The 19,551-nt window shown below is 41.8% G+C and overlaps 2 protein-coding genes across 3 annotated transcripts in view; both read left to right on the top strand.

The window, feature by feature from the left end:
- The window catches only part of plekhm3 (pleckstrin homology domain containing, family M, member 3), a 21,401-nt gene extending 16,068 nt beyond the window's left edge, over positions 1-5,333 (top strand). For both annotated transcript variants that reach the window (XM_061926168.1, XM_061926167.1), the window contains exons 7-8: positions 4,362-4,519; positions 4,595-5,333. In XM_061926168.1, the coding sequence (XP_061782152.1) occupies positions 4,362-4,519; positions 4,595-4,748 (312 nt within the window). In that variant the 3' untranslated portion in view covers positions 4,749-5,333. The remainder of the gene's footprint in view (positions 1-4,361; positions 4,520-4,594) is intronic.
- A 9,891-nt stretch (positions 5,334-15,224) lies between these two features.
- LOC133574112 (frizzled-5-like) lies at positions 15,225-17,933 on the top strand. Its single transcript, XM_061926169.2, has one exon. It carries the CDS (start codon positions 15,968-15,970, stop codon positions 17,618-17,620), a length of 1,653 nt encoding a protein of 550 aa, XP_061782153.1. The 5' UTR covers positions 15,225-15,967; the 3' UTR covers positions 17,621-17,933.
- Positions 17,934-19,551: the final 1,618 nt, after the last annotated feature.

Raw genomic sequence — 19,551 nt, 5'->3', positions numbered from 1 at the left:
TTACAAGTCACAACTTGCAAAATTTGTTTTGTGTGTGTGTGTGTGTTTGTGTGTGTGTGTGTGTGTGTGTGTGTGTGTGTGTGTGTGTGTGTGTGTGTGTGTGTGTGTGTGTGTGTGTGTGTGTGTTGCAATGGGGCCAGCATGGCAGTTAATTGGGGCTAAACGTGTGTGTGAATGAGAGAAGAGTTGTTTTGTTGGTGACCCCCCCCCCCCCATCCCCACCCCCGGCCCCCCGCTAATTGCTGCATTGAGAATCAACAGGCAGGAAAACCTAGCCTGACATGTCTTCACTGTCGTTGACGTGCATCTTTGTTAGCATGTTAGCATGTGCTCTATGCTGCTAACACATTATTTCATTACTTTCACCACTTAAGTTTGCTACCTGTTGTTCCCTTGCAGCTCCTCAATTGCTCCTAATTGTTCCTGCACATGAACAAGTGTGCTGCAACGACACCAACCTTTTGTTCCCTTACCGCTCTAACCTAACCCCTAGTGCCCTGCGCCAAGCATTTCTTTGTCCAACCTTAAGAGTTACGTCAAACTATGTCATGTGTTGTATCAAACTAAGTCAAGTGTTACATCAAACTATGTCATGTGTTGCATCAAACTAAGTCAAGTGTTACATCAAACTATGTCATGTGTTGTATCAAACCAAGTCATGTGTTGCATCAAACTAAGTCAAGTGTTACATCAAACTAAGTCATGTGTTGCATCAAACTAAGTCAAGTGTTACATCAAACTATGTCATGTGTTGTATCAAACTAAGTCAAGTGTTACATCAAACCAAGTCATGTGTTGCATCAAACTAAGTCAAGTGTTACATCAAACCAAGTCATGTGTTGCATCAAACTAAGTCAAGTGTTACAGCAAACTAAGTCAAGTGTTACAGCAAACTAAGTCAAGTGTTACATCAAACTAAGTCAAGTGTTACATCAAACTAGGTCAAGTGTTGCATCAAACTAAGTCAAGTGTTGCATCAAACTAAGTCAGGTGTTGCATCAAAGTAAGTCAAGTGTTACATTAAACTAAGTCATGTGTTGCATCAAACTAAGTCAAGTGTTACAGCAAACTAAGTCAAGTGTTACATCAAACTAAGTCAAGTGTTACATCAAACTAAGTCAAGTGTTGCATCAAACTAAGTCAAGTGTTACATCAAACTAAGTCAAGTGTTGCATCAAACTAAGTCAAGTGTTGCATCAAACTAAGTCAAGTATTACATCAAATAAGTCAAGTGTTACATTGAGCTAAGTCAAGTGTGACATTAAACTAAGTCACGTGTTACATTAAACTAAGTCAAGTGTTACATTGAGCTAAGTCAAGTGTGACATTAAACTAAGTCACGTGTTACATTAAACTAAGTCAAGTGTTACATTGAGCTAAGTCAAGTGTGACATTAAACTAAGTCATGTGTTACATGAAACTAAGTCAAGTTTTACATTGAACTAAGTCAAAGGGCTACATTAAAATAAGTCAAGTGTTGCATCAAACGAAGTCAAGTGTTGCATCAAACTAAGTCAAGTGTTACATTAAACTAAGTCATGTGTTACATCAAACTAAGTCAAGTGTTGCATCAAACTAAGTCAAGTGTTTCATCAAACTAAGTCAAGTGTTGCATCAAACTAAGTCAAGTGTTGCATCAAACTAAGTCAGGTGTTGCATCAAAGTAAGTCAAGTGTTACATTAAACTAAGTCATGTGTTGCATCAAACTAAGTCAAGTGTTACAGCAAACTAAGTCAAGTGTTACATCAAACTAAGTCAAGTGTTACATCAAACTAAGTCAAGTGTTGCATCAAACTAAGTCAAGTGTTGCATCAAACTAAGTCAAGTATTACATCAAATAAGTCAAGTGTTACATTGAGCTAAGTCAAGTGTGACATTAAACTAAGTCACGTGTTACATTAAACTAAGTCAAGTGTTACATTGAGCTAAGTCAAGTGTGACATTAAACTAAGTCACGTGTTACATTAAACTAAGTCAAGTGTTACATTGAGCTAAGTCAAGTGTGACATTAAACTAAGTCATGTGTTACATGAAACTAAGTCAAGTTTTACATTGAACTAAGTCAAAGGGCTACATTAAAATAAGTCAAGTGTTGCATCAAACGAAGTCAAGTGTTGCATCAAACTAAGTCAAGTGTTACATTAAACTAAGTCATGTGTTACATCAAACTAAGTCAAGTGTTGCATCAAACTAAGTCAAGTGTTTCATCAAACTAAGTCAAGTGTTGCATCAAACTAAGTCAAGTGTTGCATCAAACTAAGTCAAGTGTTTCATCAAACTAAGTCAAGTGTTGCATCAAACTAAGTCAAGTGTTACATTAAACTAAGTCAAGTGTTACATCAAACTAAGTCAAGTGTTTCATCAAACTAAGTCAAGTGTTGCATCAAACTAAGTCAAGTGTTACATTAAACTAAGTCATGTGTTACATCAAACTAAGTCAAGTGTTACATTAAACTAAGTCATGTGTTACATCAAACTAAGTCAAGTGTTACATCAAACTAAGTCAAGTGTTACATTAAACTAAGTCATGTGTTACATCAAACTAAGTCAAGTGTTACATCAAACTAAGTCAAGTGTTACATTAAACTAAGTCATGTGTTACATTAAACAAAGTCACGTTACATTGAACTAAGTCAAGTGCTACATTAATTGAAGTCAATTGTTACATGTTACATTATTATTATTAAATAATTGAATGTATATACTCTGATGATGATCTTGTGTGATGATGATAGTATATATCTGTATCATCAATCAATTTAAGTGGACCCCGACTTAAACAAGTGTAAAAACTTATTGGGGTGTTACCATTTAGTGGTCAATTGTACGGAATATGTACTTCACTGTGCAACCTACTAATAAAAGTTTCAATCAATCAATCAACTAAGTCAAGTGCTACATTAAACTAAGTCGTATGTTGTCAGGTTCAAACACTGATGACATCTATTAAACAGACAAGAAGCAAGGAATCATGCAGAGACAGAGTTCAATTATGCTCAATGAGGAGAGACGTTTGGGCTGTACTCTCGTTACAGTTCCAACCTACGGTCTAAGGTACAGTCCCACGTGCTCCTCTATTTATTTGGGAAGTCCCTGGTTACATCACTGAGGCTGCTGCTGAAGGAAGGGGGGTCATTTCAACAGCCCCAGTTAGACACAATATATGATTATTCAGAAATGCAAATGTGCTGACACTCGTGATATCGCCCTGTCTCTGCTTTGTCTGCGTCACAGTACTCGATGTTCGGCCTTGGCAGTCAGCAGGCCGAGTCTGGACACAAACACTGATATGAGACGACTCGCAATCTTTGGATTGCAAGTTGTCCCTTTGCACAGATAGAAGAGTACAACTTCAGCACAATTGATAATAACTGTAGCAACGGCCGTTAAGCATAAGAGTTGTGTGATAATATATACATAATCATTCTAACATTTCCCTCCTGTTTATCACATAACTTCCCCAGACTCTTCTTATCCCCAATAACTTCTTCTTGCGATTTTCAGTTAATAGTTCATTTCCCTAGGGCCAAGTTATGTTTACACTCAGAGTTCAACATCATCATTTTTTTTTCTTTTCAATTTTTATGTATAGTCACCAGGGTCTGAAAACAGATCAGGAACACCGTCCAGGTAGGTACCCTCGTCATCAGATTCATCTTTCTTGGCGTCCGCCAGAAGGTGCATCTGAACACTTCTATCATCTGCTGGGCTAATCGCTGTGGTAATCAGAGGGTTAAGCAGAGAACGCAGACAGGGAATACAACAACGTCAGTATTGCTGCAAACACAGCCAGAGATACTAGAATTGATGATACCAAGGACTTGTATTTGCCCAACACATCCAACCATCCATCCCACATAGATGAGTGCTCTTTCATTTTAGTGTTGAGGCTCTGGTCAGACTCTCTTCTGCATCAGTCTTGGTAGGTATGAAGTACAACACTGTTCACCCAATATTGCGCACACATCTCCTTTTTCCGCTAACATGTCCAGCGCCATACGGTTTTGAAAGGCCATAAGGGAGGTGGCGGCAAGTTGATCAACGACGGCTTCAAGTCCGGCCTTTGTCCAATTTCCTAATCTCTGTACGTTTATGTGGACGTAGTTTATTCTGTCAACATTCTTGTTAATGGTACACCACCAGGAGACGGATGATTCCAATCAGCTGCAACTTGATCTACCAATTTATAGTGGTCAGGTACACCTCTTTGGACACTCAGCATGGATATAAGTTGGGTCTACAACTCTTTGCCAGTTTACATCACGTCTGGTTCTTCTTCTCCTTATTTTCTTCTTCTCAATCTTTTCTGTCTTGTATTCTTTTCTTCTTCTCTTCTTTCCTCTCCTCCTCCTCCGGGCAGGTGGTGGACGGCCAGCTGGCTCCCTTCCTGTCCAAGGTGGTGAAGTGTTCCAGCGCCCACGTGTTGGACTGCAGCCAGTGTCGGGACAAAGGTCTGGTGTGTGAGCTGTGTCAGCAGCAGCAGCTCATCTTCCCCTTCCAGGAGAGCGCCACCCACAGGTGAGTTCAAGACTCATCTTCCCCTTCCAGGAGAGCGCCACCCACAGGTGACTTGAAGACTCTGTCCTGTTGCAGGTGCGAGGGCTGCGGCGCCGTCTTCCACGCGGCGTGTCGCCAGAAGGCGCGGCCGTGTCCTCGCTGCGTGCGCAGAGAACTTCACCACAAGGCTCCGTCCTCCTTCTGGTCGCCGGACGACGACTGCTTCCACCTGCCCTACCAGGACACCTGAGACACGCCCTCTTCCTGGTGGCTCCGCCTCCTCTTGCTTCTCACCATCAACTGATCCATCAGTTGTCATGGAAACAGTCAATGACAATAAAACCATCCTCACCAAAGTTTGGTCTGCAACACGACTCCACTCACTTGAAATGTTTTTGGACATAACAAACCTGATGTATTATTATTATATTATTATTATTGTTGTTGTTGTTGTTGTTGACCACGTGACCATTTCAAGGAAATAAGACTTTTTATTGTAATATCTTCGATTTCATGACTTCTTCTCACTAAAAGGCTCATTTAATGTTAGCGTCCTTCTTATCTCATTAGCATCGTTAGCTAACAAGGAGTTTGTTGAAGAAAAGTCTTCAAGCTGCTACCTTTTCACTTTTTACTTCACTTTTCAGCCAGGAAATCAAATCTTTCAATTCAGGGACTGAATTTTGTACTTTGGCCAAAATGTGTGCTTTTATTTTGAAGTTGCATTTTACTCAAAGTAGTTGTTCAAATGTGCACTTTTTGCTCCTGTTGATCTCCATGCAACAAGAACAATTATTTTGCTGTTTTAGTTTTGTTTGTCGCAAATAAAAAAGTCTTAAAGTAACCACGTTGTTGTTGTCACATGACCTGTCCTCCATTGCAGACTAGTCCTTACACCAGTTGTCTAGTCGTGTTACATCTAGTCATGTAACATTTTGTGATCTAGGTGTGTTACATATAGTCGTGTTACATTTTGTGATCTAGGTGTGCTACATCTAGTCGTGTTACATTTAGCTGTGTTACATTTGTGATCTAGTCATGTTCCATCTAGTTGTGTTACATTTGTGATCTAGTCGTGTTACAGCTAGTTGTGTTACATTTTGTGAGCTATTCGTGTTACATCTAGTCGTGTTACATTTTGCTATCTAGTCATGCTACATTTGTGATGTAGTCGAGTTACATTTGTGATCTAGTGGTGTTACATCTAGTTGTTACATTTTGTGATCTAATTGTTTTACATCTAGTCGTGTTACATTTAGCTGTGTTACATATTGTGATCTAGTCGTGTTACATCTAGTTTTATTACATGTGTGATCTAGTCGTGTTACATCTAGTTGTTACATTTGTGATCTAGTCGTGTTACAGCTAGTTACATTTGCGATCTGGTCGTGTTACAGCTAGTTGTTACATGTGTGATCTAGTCGTGTTACATTTAGCTGTTACATATTGTGATCTAGTCACGTTACATCTATTTTCATTACATTTGTGATCTGGTTGTGTTACATTTGTGATCTAGTTGTGTTACATCTAGTTGAGTTACATTTGTGATCTAGTCGTGTTTCATTTTGTGGTCTAGTCATGTTACATTTGTGATCTGGTCGTGTTAAATCTAGTTGTTAAATTTTGTATCTAGTCGTGTTACATTTGTGATCTGGTCGTGTTAAATATAGTTGTTAAATTTTCTATCTAGTCATGTTACATTTGTGATCTGGTCGTGTTACATTTGTGATCTGGTCGTGTTAAAAATAGTTGTTAAATTTTTTTATCTAGTCATGTTACATTTGTGATCTAGTCATGTTACATTTGTGATCTAGTCATGTTACATTTGTGATCTAGTCAGGTTACATTTGTGATCTAGTTGTGTTACATTTGTGATCTAGTCATGTTACATTTGTGATCTGGTCATGTTACATTTGTGATCAAGTCATGTTACATTTGTGATCTAGTCATGTTACGTTTGTGATCTGGTCATGTTACATTTGTAATCTAGTCATGATACATTTGTGATCTAGTCATGTTACATTTGTGATCTGGTCATGTTACATTTGTGATCAAGTCATGTTACATTTGTGATCTAGTCATGTTACGTTTGTGATCTAGTCATGTTACGTTTGTGATCTGGTCATGTTACATTTGTGATCTAGTCATGATACATTTGTGATCTAGTCATGTTACATTTGTGATCTAGTCATGTTACGTTTGTGATCAGGTCATGTTACATTTGTGGTCTAGTCATGATACATTTGTGATCTAGTCATGTTACATTTGTGATCTAGTCATGTTACGTTTGTGATCAGGTCATGTTACATTTGTGGTCTAGTCATGTTACATTTGTGATCTAGTCATGTTACGTTTGTGATCTGGTCATGTTACATTTGTGATCTGGTCATGTTACATTTGTGATCTGGTCATGTTACGTTTGTGATCTAGTTGTGTTACATCTAGTTGTTACATTTTGTGATCTAGTCGTGTTACATCTACTTGTGCTACATTTGTGATCTAGTTGTGTTTCATGTGGATGTAGTTGTATTTCATGCAAAACTAGTTGTGTTTCATGGGTTATCTAGTTGTGTGTCATGTGTGATCTAGTTGTGTGTCATGTGTGATGTAGTTGTGTGTCATGTGTGATCTAGTTTTGTGTGATGTGTGATCTAGTTGTGTGTCATGTATGATCTAGTGATGTGTGATCTAGTTGTGTGTTATGTGTGATCTAGTTGTGTGTCATGTGTGATCTAGTTGTGTGTGATGTGTGATCTAGTTGTGTGTGTGATGTGTGTTCTAGTTGTGTCATGTGTGATCTAGTGATGTGTGATCTAGTTGTGTGTCATGTGTGATCTAGTTGTGTGTGATGTGTGATCTAGTTGTGTGTGATGTGTGTTCTAGTTGTGTGTCATGTGTGATCTAGTTGTGTGTGATGTGTGATCTAGTTGTGTGTGATGTGTGATCTAGTTGTGTGTGATGTGTGTTCTAGTTGTGTGTCATGTGTGATCTAGTTGTGTGTGATGTGTGATCTAGTTGTGTGTCATGTGTGATCTAGTTGTGTGTGATGTGTGATCTAGTTGTGTGTGATGTGTGATCTAGTTGTGTGTGATGTGTGATCTAGTTGTGTGTGATGTGTGATCTAGTTGTGTGTCATGTGTGTTCTAGTTGTGTGTCATGTGTGATCTAGTGATGTGTGATCTAGTTGTGTGTGATGTGTGATCTAGTTGTGTGTCATGTGTGTTCTAGTTGTGTGTCATGTGTGATCTAGTGATGTGTGATCTAGTTGTGTGATGTGTGATCTAGTTGTGTGTGATGTGTGATCTAGTTGTGTGTGATCTAGATGAGGTGTTTGTCCATTGACCACTTTGCTTTCCCAGGGGCCGCAGGACACTAATGACAAGCTACATGAACACAAAAGACACTTTAAGGGGGTCAACGGACACACACACACACACGCACACGCACACGCACACGCACACGCACACGCACACGCACACGCACACGCACACACACACGCACACGCACACGCACACGCACACGCACGCACGCACGCACGCACACACACGCACACGCACACACACACAAGCTGGCCTGTTTCTTCTCAGGACAGTGTGGAAGTTTCCATCAGGTGACTAACAAGAATATTATTAATAATAATAATCATAATAACTTATATTACAAGAATATTACATTTAGACTTAGACAAACTTTAATGATCCACAAGGGAAATTGTTCCACACAGTAGCTCAGTTACAATGATGGAAAGGGTAAGGATGGAAAGGGTAAGGATGGAAAGGGTAAGGATAGAAAGGATCATGCAGGTATAAAGAAGACTCAAAATGTACCATAGTAGTAATAAAACACATATGTCATATTTACATATTATATATACTGTATATATTAAATACTGATATATGATTATATTATATTGTTAAACATGTAACACATGTACAATATTACAGTATAGACTGATATCATCAGGCAATAGACAGATATCATGTATGGCCAGTGTTTTATACAGGTAATAGACTGATATCATGTATGGCCAGTGTTTTATACAGCTGGATGAAGTGTGCAATGAAGGACTTCTTGAATGGAACAGTGTGGGAACCAAGCTGAAGGAGCCTGTTGGAGTATGAACTCCACTGTCTCTCAATTGTCTGCTGGACTGGATTGTCCATGATGGACAGCACTTTGTCCTCCTGTCCCTCACTGACACAAACACTTTACTTTGTCCTCCTGTCCCTCACTGACACAAACACTTGACTTTGTCCTCCTGTCCCTCACTGACACAAACACTTGACTTTGTCCTTCTGTCCCTCACTGACTCAAACACTTGACTTTGTCCTTCTGTCCCTCACTGACTCAAACACTTGACTTTGTCCTTCTGTCCCTCACTGACTCAAACACTTGACTTTGTCCTTCTGTCCCTCACTGACACAAACACTTGACTTTGTCCTCCTGTCCCTCACTGACACAAACACTTGACTTTGTCCTCCTGTCCCTCACTGACTCAAACACTTGACTTTGTCCTCCTGTCCCTCACTGACACAAACCCCTCCAACTGCGTGCTAACAGTTTGTCGGATCAGTTTGTCAAAGCGGTTGAAGTCCCTTCTGCTGGTGCTGCTCCCCCACCAAAGCAGTGCAAAGTACAGAGAACTGGCCACAACAGACTGATAAAAGACAAAGTACAAAGTACGAGTACTACAAAGTACAGGGCACTGGCCACAACAGACTGATAAACGATTAAAGGACCTAAGCTTCCTCAGTAAAAAGAGTCTGCTCATGCCCTTCTTGTAAACAGCTTTGCAGTTGTCCTTCCAGTCCAGTCTGCTGTTCAAGTGGACTCCCAGGTACTTGTACTGCCACCTCCCAGCCCTGGATCTTGATGGGCTCACAGGGGTCATTCTCTTCTTGAAGTCCATGACCAGCTCCTTGGTCTTGTCCACATTAAGGAGCAGATGATTGGCCTGAGACCACTCCACAAAGTCAGCGATCAGTGTCCTGTACTCCAATTCCTGTCCCTCATCCACTCCTACATGGGGCTGATACCTAAACTGTAGAGGGTCCAGGGAAGAAGCCACCAGGGGTCTCAGCTGAGCCAGCACAAGTCTCCCGAGGACCTTCATGACATGAGACGTCAGGGCAACAGGTCTGAAGGCATTTAAGGCCGATGGGATGGTCTTCTTGGGCAGGATGTTTTCCATAGCGCTGGTATCCTTTCTAACTTCAGACTCAGGTTGAAGATGAAGTGCAGGATCTCAGTCAGCTGAGCAGCACAAGTCTTCAGGACCGACCCGGGACTTGACTCGGTCAGGGCCTGCTGACTTGGCTGGGTTGACTCTCTCCAGCTGTCGTCTCACATGTCCAGGTGTCAGACACACCTGGCTGGCTTTCTCATTTGGGGGTGGAAGTGGGGGATGAGAAACAGCAGTGGCAGGCAACAGTGAAGGAGTTTGAACAAAAAGTAGTATTAATAATAATACCAAAATAATCATAATTACTTCTGTTACAAGAATATCACATATAAAAAGAAGTATTATTAATAATAATAATACCAAAATAATCCTAATAACTTCCTCTATATTGGTAGACTGGGTGGCGGTTCCTCTCTTTAAGTAGGAGAACCAGAGGGTGTGTTCCAACTAGGGTGGATCACACTCCTCAGACTTCCAGGTAAGGTCTGTTCAGGTGTACTGGAGAGGAGGATACACCAGATAGTTGGACCTGAGATTTAGGAGTGTGGTTTTGGTCCTGGAACTGTGGACCAGTTCTATACTCTCAGCAGGGTCCTGGAGGGTACATGGGACTTGGAGAAGACCCTAGACTGTGTCTTTGGGAAATCTTATGGAGAGTACTCAGAGAGTATGGGGTAACGGACTGTCTGATTGTGGGGGTCTGCTCCCTGTGTGATTTGTGTCAGAACTTGGTCCCAAGTCCTGGGAGAGTACTCAGAGGGTATGGGGTACCGGACTGTCTGATTGTGGGGGTATGCTCTCTGTGTGATCAGTGTCAGAACTTGGTCCCATGTCCTGGGAGAGTAGTCAGAGGGTATGGGGTACCGGACTGTCTGATTGTGGGGGTCCTCTCCCTGTGTGATCAGTGTCAGAACTTGGTCCCAAGTCCTGGGAGAGTACTCAGAGGGTATGGGGTACCGGACTGTCTGATTGTGGGGGTATGCTCTCTGTGTGATCAGTGTCAGAACTTGGTCCCATGTCCTGGGAGAGTACTCAGAGGGTATGGGGTACCGGACTGTCTGATTGTGGGGGTCCTCTCCCTGTGTGATCAGTGTCAGAACTTGGTCCCAAGTCCTGGGAGAGTACTCAGAGGGTATGGGGTACCGGACTGTCTGATTGTGGGGGTCTGCTCTCTGTGTGATCAGTGTCAGAACTTGGTCCCATGTCCTGGGAGAGTACTCAGAGGGTATGGGGTACCGGACTGTCTGATTGTGGGGGTCTGCTCTCTGTGTGATCAGTGTCAGAACTTGGTCCCATGTCCTGGGAGAGTACTCAGAGGGTATGGGGTACCGGACTGTCTGATTGTGGGGGTCCTCTCCCTGTGTGATCAGTGTCAGAACTTGGTCCCATGTCCTGGGAGAGTACTCAGAGGGTATGGGGTACCGGACTGTCTGATTGTGGGGGTCTGCTCTCTGTGTGATCAGTGTCAGAACTTGGTCCCAAGTCAGACCAGTTTCCAGTGAGGGTTGGACTCTGCCAGGGCTGAACTTTGTCACCAGTTGTGTTTACAACTTTTATGGACAGAACTTCTAGGTCCAGTCAGGACATTGAGGGGATCTGGTTTGGTGTCTGCAGGATTAATGATTCTTAATATTAATAATAAGGAGACATTTCTTAAATAAATGAATGATTATTTATATTAAAAATAAGGAAACATTTATTAAAAAAATGAATGATTATTTATAATAAAAATAAGGAGACATTTTTAAATAAATTATCATTTATATTAAAAATAAGGAGACATTTATGAAATACATTATTATTCTTCATAATAAAAATAAGGAGACATTTATTTAATACATTAATTATTCTTTATAATAAAAATAAGGAGATATTTATTAAATACATTATTATTCTTTATATTAAAAATAAGAAGACATTTATCAAATCAATTATTTACATTAAAAATAATGTCATGTCTGTGTGATCATGTTTTGTTTTAGTCATGTTCGGTTTTGTTTTTGGACTCTTTGTGCACTTTTGTTTGTTTTGTCACCATAGCAACCCATTAGTTGTCACCTGTCATGTCACGCACCTGTTTCACGTTTTGAGTCACGCACCTGTTTTCACTGATCATGTCACTGCTATTTAAGCCGGTCTGTTTCTGTTGTTCGTCCTGGTGACATTTTATCTACTACTGCTACCCATGATATTCCTGTTTACCATAGTTCATGCTTCATGCCATGCCACAGAAAGTGTTTTTGTTTTGTGTTCATAGTTTCTGCCTTTGTGCGAGTTTTGTTTCATTAGCCAAGTTTGTTCTCCGCCATTGTGCGCACCTTTTGTTTGCTTCCTTTTTTTGGAGTTTGTTAGTGTTTAAATAAATATGTACTTACATTCACGCCTTGCCCGCACCAACTTTCCTTTGCATTCCGGGAAAACAAACTCCAAGGTCCACGTATTGACAAATAAGGAGTCATTTATTAAATACATTATTATTCTTTATATTAAAAATAAGGAGTCATTTATTAAATACATTATTATTCTTATAAAAAAAATAGGGAGACATTTTTTAAATGTTTTTTAAAAATGTTTAGAATGTCTCTTTATATTAAAAATAAGGAGACATTTATTAAATACATTATTATTCTTATAAAAAAAATAGGGAGACATTTTTTAAATGTTTTTTAAAAATGTTTAGAATGTCTCTTTATATTAAAAATAAGGAGACATTTATTAAATACATTATTTATTAAAAAAATAGGGAGACATTTTTTTAATTAATTATTCTTTATATTAAAAATAAGGAGACATTTATTAAATACATTATTATTCTTTATATTAAAAATAAGGAGACATTTATTAAATACATTATTTATTAAAAAAATAGGGAGACATTTTTTTAATTAATTATTCTTTATATTAAAAATAAGGAGACATTTATGAAATACATTATCATTCTTCATAATAAAAATAAGGAGACATTTATTTAATACATTAATTATTCTTTATATTAAAAATAAGGAGACATTTATTAAATAAATTATTATTATTTATATAAAAAAATAGGGAGACATTTTTTAAATGAATTATTATTCTTTATATTAAAAATAAGGAGACATTCATTAAATAAATTAGTATTTATTTAAAAAAAAGAGACATTTTTAAATAAATTATCATTTTATATTAAAAATAAGGAGACATTTATGAAATACATTATCATTCTTCATAATAAAAATAAGGAGACATTTATTTAATACATTGATTATTCTTTATAATAAAAATAAGGAGATATTTATTAAATACATTATTCTTTATAATAAAAATAAGGAGACATTTATTAAATAAATTATTATTTATAAAAAAATTAGACCTTTTTAAATAAATTATTATCATTTGTATCAAAAATAAGAAGACATTTATTAAAGAAATTATTATTTATATGAAAAATAAGGAGACATTTATTTAATACATTATTATTCTTTATATTAAAAATAAGGACATTTATTAAAGAAATTATTAAAAAAAAATAGGGAGACATTTTTTAAATGAATTATTATTCTTTATATTAAAAATAAGGAGACATTTATAAAATAAATTAATTATTCTTTATATTAAAAATAAGGAGACATTTACTAAATAAATTAGTGCCATCTCCAGGTTAAGGAGGAGATCTTGCCCCAAGTGGAGGAGTTCAAGTACCTCGGAGTCTTGTTGACGAGTGAGGAAAGAGTGGATGGTGAGATCGACAGGCGGATCGGTGCGGCGTCTTCAGTAATGCGGACGCTGTATCGATCCGTTGTGGTGAAGAAGGAGCTGAGCCGGAAGGCAAAGCTCTCAATTTACCGGTCGATCTACGTTCCCATCCTCACCTATGGTCATGAGCTTTGGGTTATGAGCGAAAGGACAAGATCACGGGTACAAGCGGCCCAAATGAGTTTCCTCCGCCGGGTGGCGGGGCTCTCCCTTAGAGATAGGGTGAGAAGCTCTGTCATTCGGGGGGAGCTCAAAGTAAAGCCGCTGCTCCTCCACATGGAGAGGAGCCAGATGAGGTGGTTTGGGTATCTGGTCAGGATGCCACCCGAATGCCTCCCTAGGGAGGTGCTTAGGGCATGTCTGACCGGTAGGAGATCACAAGGAAGACCTAGGACACGTTGTCTCCCGGCTGGCCTGGAAACGCCTCGGGATCCCCCGGGAAGAGCTGGACGAAGTGGCTGGGGAGAGGGAAGTCTGGGCTTCCCTGCTTAGGCTGCTGCCCCCGCCACCCGACCTCGGATAAGCGGAAGAAGATGGATGGATGGAATTATTTATTATTTTTATCAAAAATAAGGAGACATTTATTAAATAAATAAAGGATTTTTTTATATAAAAAATTAGACATTTATTAAATAAATTAATGATTCTTTATATTAAAAATAAGGAGACATTTATTAAATAAATTAGTGATTATTTTATTTATTTATTATTATTATTATATTAAAATAGGGCAGCATGGTGGCAGAGGGGTTAGTGCGTCTGCCTCACAATACGAAGGTCCTGAGTAGTCGTGAGTTCAATCCCGGCCTCGGGATCTTTCTGTGTGGAGTTTGCATGTTCTCCCCGTGACTGCGTGGGTACTCCGGCTTCCTCCCACCTCCAAAGACATGCACCTGGGGATAGGCCCCTCCCACCTCCAAAGACATGCACCTGGGGATAGGCCCCTCCCACCTCCAAAGACATGCACCTGGGGATAGGCCCCTCCCACCTCCAAAGACATGCACCTGGGGATAGGTTGATTGGCAACATTAAATGGGTCCTAGTGTGAGAATGTTGTCTGTCTATCTGTGTTGGCCCTGTGATGAGGTGGCGACTTGTCCAGGGTGTACCCCGCCTTCCGCCCGATTGTAGCTGAGATAGGCTCCAGCGCCCCCCGCGACCCCGAAGGGAATAAGTGGTAGAAAATGGATGGATGGATGGATATATTAAAATAAGAAGACAATTATTAAATAAATAAATGATTCTTTATATTAAAAATAAGGAGACATTTATTAAAAAGGTGTCAGCGACTGTTGGTCACGTGGTCACGTAAGGTGCTTTTTCCAAGTAACCTGAGCAGGTGAACCAGCGCACAAAGAGCCACGCCCACATTACGACCTTTGTACCCCCTCGCGCACGGGGTCAAAAGGTCACTTGGGGCGCCCCTCACCTGTGTCATGTGACTTTTATTGGATTGCTGCTCATATTCCTCATGATCTGTTGTGATGGCAAATACACTTGTATTTTTGCAAAGCAGTCCAGTGATGCCTTCACGTTCTGCTCGTAATCCCCAGCGTGCTGATGGCGACCCTCACGCGACACAAGCAGCTGGTGCGTTCAGGTACATTCCGTAAAGTCAGCAAAGCCTGGTGTTTGACATGAGGACCGACTTTTGATCTTTGAGTGAAAAAAGTGTTGCTTTCAAAGTGCCACGCTGCGTTTACTGAGTCCCGCCGGCGTTCGTCACATGTCCCACGCCCCGTGAACGCACCGCAAGGCTCAGCCCCGCGCACTTGCGGAGAGATCGCACTTGTCTTCTTGTCACCTGCGAGCAATACCATGCTGCACACCCTGCACGTGAACGCAACACCAGGCGCTTCCGCGCACGCGCTCTGGACGTGAACGCAACACCAGGCGCTTCCGCGCACGCACTCTGGACGTGAACGCAACATTAGACGCTTCCTCGCACGCACTCAGGACGTGAACGCAACACCAGGCGCTTCCGCGCACGCACTCTGGACGTGAACGCAATACCAAGCGCTTCCGCGCACGGACCCTAGACGTGAACGCAACACCTCGCGCTTCCGCGCACGGACTCTGGACGTGAACGCAACACCAAGCGCTTCCGCGCACGGACTCTGGACATGAACGCAACACCAAGCGCTTCCGCGCACGGACTCTGGACGTGAACGCAACACCAAGCGCTTCCAAAACACCAAGGGCTTCCGCGCACTAACTCTAGACGTGAACGCAACACCAAGCGCGTCCGCGCGCGGACTCTGGACGTGAATGCAACACCAGGCGCTTCCAAAACACCAAGCGCTTCCGCGCACTAACTCTGGACGTGAACGCAACACCTAGCGCGTCCGCGCACGGACTGTGGACGTGAAGGCGTCCACTTTCATGAGGTCTGAGCGCACTTGGAGGTGAGACTGGAAGTGTGTGCAAGAGAGTTGGGCGCCTGAGCTGAGCAAGCAACAGGAATGTTGTAGAAGAACTTGGTGGCAGCTAATGATTGACGCGCGCTGCGTGCGGGATTAATCATCAATAAGAAGAAACAGGACTTGAGCTGAATGGGGTCCAGCGTGAGGCTGCTGGTCCTGGTCCTGCTGGTCCAGAGTCCAGGCGGAATGCAGGCGGCGTCCAAGGAGCGGGTGTGCGAGCCCATCACGGTGCCCATGTGCCGGGGCATCGGCTACAACCTGACCTACATGCCCAACCAGTTCAACCACGACACCCAGGAGGAGGTGGGCCTGGAGGTGCACCAGTTCTGGCCTCTGGTGCGCATCCGCTGTTCTCCGGACCTGCTCTTCTTCCTGTGCAGCATGTACACGCCCATCTGCCTGCCGGACTACCGCAAGCCCCTCCCCCCGTGCCGCTCCGTGTGCGAGCGGGCCAAGCGGGGCTGCTCGCCGCTCATGAGCCAGTACGGCTTCGAGTGGCCCGAGAGGATGAGCTGCGAGCGACTGCCCCGCCTGGGCGATGAGACCCTGTGCATGGACCAGAACAGCAGCGAGACCACCACGGCGGCGCCGCCCTTCCCCAAGCCTACTCGGGGGCGAGCCAGAGTCGCGGAGCGAGAGTGCAGCTGCCGAGAACCTCTGGTCCCCATCAGGAGGGAGAGCCACCCGCTGTACGGGAGGGTCCGCACGGGGCCCCTGGCCAACTGCGCCCAGCCCTGCCACCAGGCCTACTTCTCGGCGGAGGAACGCACCTTCACGGCCTTCTGGGTGGGCCTGTGGTCCGTCCTGTGCTTCGTGTCCACGCTGACCACGGTGGCCACCTTCCTGATGGACACGCAGCGCTTCAAGTACCCAGAGCGGCCCATCATCTTCCTGGCCGCCTGCTACCTCTTCGTGTCTCTGGGCTACATGCTGCGCCTGGTGGCGGGGCACCGGCGCGTGGCCTGCGCCCCCAGCGGCGAGCACGTCCTTTATGACACCAGCGGCCCCGCCCTCTGCACGCTGGTCTTCCTGCTGGTCTACTTCTTCGGCATGGCCAGCTGCATCTGGTGGGTGGTCCTGTCCTTCAGCTGGTTCCTGGCGGCCGGGATGAAGTGGGGCAGCGAGGCCATCGCCGGCTACTGCCAGTACTTCCACCTGGCCGCCTGGGTGGTCCCCAGCATCAAGACCGTCATGGTTCTGGCGCTCAGCGCCGTGGACGGCGACCCGGTGGCCGGAATCTGCTACGTGGGCAACCAGAGCCTGGGAAACCTGCGGGGGTTCGTGCTGGCGCCACTGGTGGTCTACCTCTTCACGGGCTCGCTCTTCCTGTTGGCTGGCTTCGTGTCCCTCTTCCGGATCCGCAGCATCATCAAGCAAGGTGGCACCAAGACGGACAAGCTGGAGCGGCTGATGATCCGCATCGGCCTCTTCACCGTGCTCTACACCGTGCCCGCTGGCGTGGTGGTGGCCTGCCTGGTCTACGAGCAGCACCGGAGACCCGGGTGGGAGCGGGCGCTGGCCTGCACCTGCGCCTTGGAGCGCCAACGTCTGGGCGCCGGGCCCGACTATGCCGTCTTCATGCTCAAGTACTTCATGTGCTTGGTGGTGGGCATCACCTCCGGGGTCTGGATCTGGTCAGGGAAGACTGTGGAAACGTGGAGGAGATTCTTGGCGCGCTGCTGCCCCTGCTGGCGGTACAGGATGGCGACTCCGCCCCCTTTGTATAGCGACACCGGCACCGGCACCGGCACCGGCTACCATAAAGCTCCTTCTCATATATGACACAAGGACGCAATATTTATTGACCTACTTTTACATGCCTTGTACAGACATCATGTCGGCCGGGAATCGAACGTGCGACACCTGTGGCTAGTTTTGATGTCTGCCCTTAAAGCTGCAGTCAGTTGGCCTCCAACACCACCTGCTGGCAGATCATACTTTGGACTTTTAGTCTGTAAACCTTCTTCATCTGCTGGCGGTCAACTAGCGCACATTGAAACGTCAACTCGCCCGCATTTGCCAAACAATGTTTGAAAGGTTTCTAACATGTTTTATAGAGCAACTTTCTAACATGTTTCTAACATGTTTTATAGAGCAACTTTCTAACATGTTTCTAACATGTTTTATAGAGCAACTTTCTAACATGTTTCTAACATGTTTTATAGAGCAACTTTCTAACATGTTTCTAACATGTTTTATAGAGCAACTTCTAGTGGGATCATTAAATGCACGCACTGCCCCAGGACAACAATGGCGTCATGTTATGTTTCCATGGCAACACTCACCTCTGCTCGTGACTCTTTAGCGTTCCTGGAGGGAAGACTCGGTAGCACAGGACCAAAACACTTCAATACTTGATTGTGTACCTTTGGCTCGCTCTTTACACACTTACAACAAAGAGTATTACAAGTACAATTAAAGAGTATTACAAGTACAATTAAAGAGTATTACAAGTACAATTAAAGAGTATTACAAGTACAACTAAAGAGTATTACAAGTACAATTAAAGAGTATTACAAGTACAACTAAAGAGTATTACAAGTACAATTAAAGAGTATTACAAGTACAACAAAGAGTATTACAAGTACAATTAAAGAGTATTACAAGTACAATTGAAGAGTATTACAAGTACAATTAAAGAGTATTACAAGTACAATTAAAGAGTATTACAAGTACAATTAAAGAGTATTACAAGTACAACTAAAGAGTATTACAAGTACAATTAAAGAGTATTACAAGTACAATTAAAGAGTATTACAAGTACAATTAAAGAGTATTACAAGTACAATTAAAGAGTATTACAAGTACAACAAAGAGTATTACAAGTACAATTAAAGAGTATTACAAGTACAATTAAAGAGTATTACAAGTACAACTAAAGAGTATTACAAGTACAATTAAAGAGTATTACAAGTACAACTAAAGAGTATTACAAGTACAATTAAAGAGTATTACAAGTACAATTAAAGAGTATTACAAGTACAACTGAAGAGTATTACAAGTACAATTAAAGAGTATTACAAGTACAACTGAAGAGTATTACAAGTACAATTAAAGAGTATTACAAGTACAATTAAAGAGTATTACAAGTACAATTAAAGAGTATTACAAGTACAACAAAGAGTATTACAAGTACAATTAAAGAGTATTACAAGTACAACTAAAGAGTATTACAAGTACAATTAAAGAGTATTACAAGTACAATTAAAGAGTATTACAAGTACAACTAAAGAGTATTACAAGTACAATTAAAGAGTATTACAAGTACAACTGAAGAGTATTACAAGTACAATTAAAGAGTATTACAAGTACAACTAAAGAGTATTACAAGTACAATTAAAGAGTATTACAAGTACAACAAAGAGTATTACAAGTACAATTAAAGAGTATTACAAGTACAACTAAAGAGTATTACAAGTACAATTAAAGAGTATTACAAGTACAATTAAAGAGTATTACAAGTACAACTAAAGAGTATTACAAGTACAATTAAAGAGTATTACAAGTACAACTGAAGAGTATTACAAGTACAATTAAAGAGTATTACAAGTACAACTAAAGAGTATTACAAGTACAATTAAAGAGTATTACAAGTACAATTAAAGAGTATTACAAGTACAATTAAAGAGTATTACAAGTACAATTAAAGAGTATTACAAGTACAATTAAAGAGTATTACAAGTACAATTAAAGAGTATTACAAGTACAATTAA

Source organism: Nerophis lumbriciformis, linkage group LG31, assembly GCF_033978685.3.
Source record: "Nerophis lumbriciformis linkage group LG31, RoL_Nlum_v2.1, whole genome shotgun sequence".
NCBI lineage: Eukaryota > Metazoa > Chordata > Actinopteri > Syngnathiformes > Syngnathidae > Nerophis > Nerophis lumbriciformis.
This window is presented reverse-complemented; position numbering and strand designations above follow the sequence as displayed.

Bases quoted from the DNA above. Each gene is read 5' to 3' on its own strand.
- LOC133574112 (XM_061926169.2), top strand. From the start codon at position 15,968: ATGGGGTCCAGCGTGAGGCTGCTGGTCCTGGTCCTGCTGGTCCAGAGT.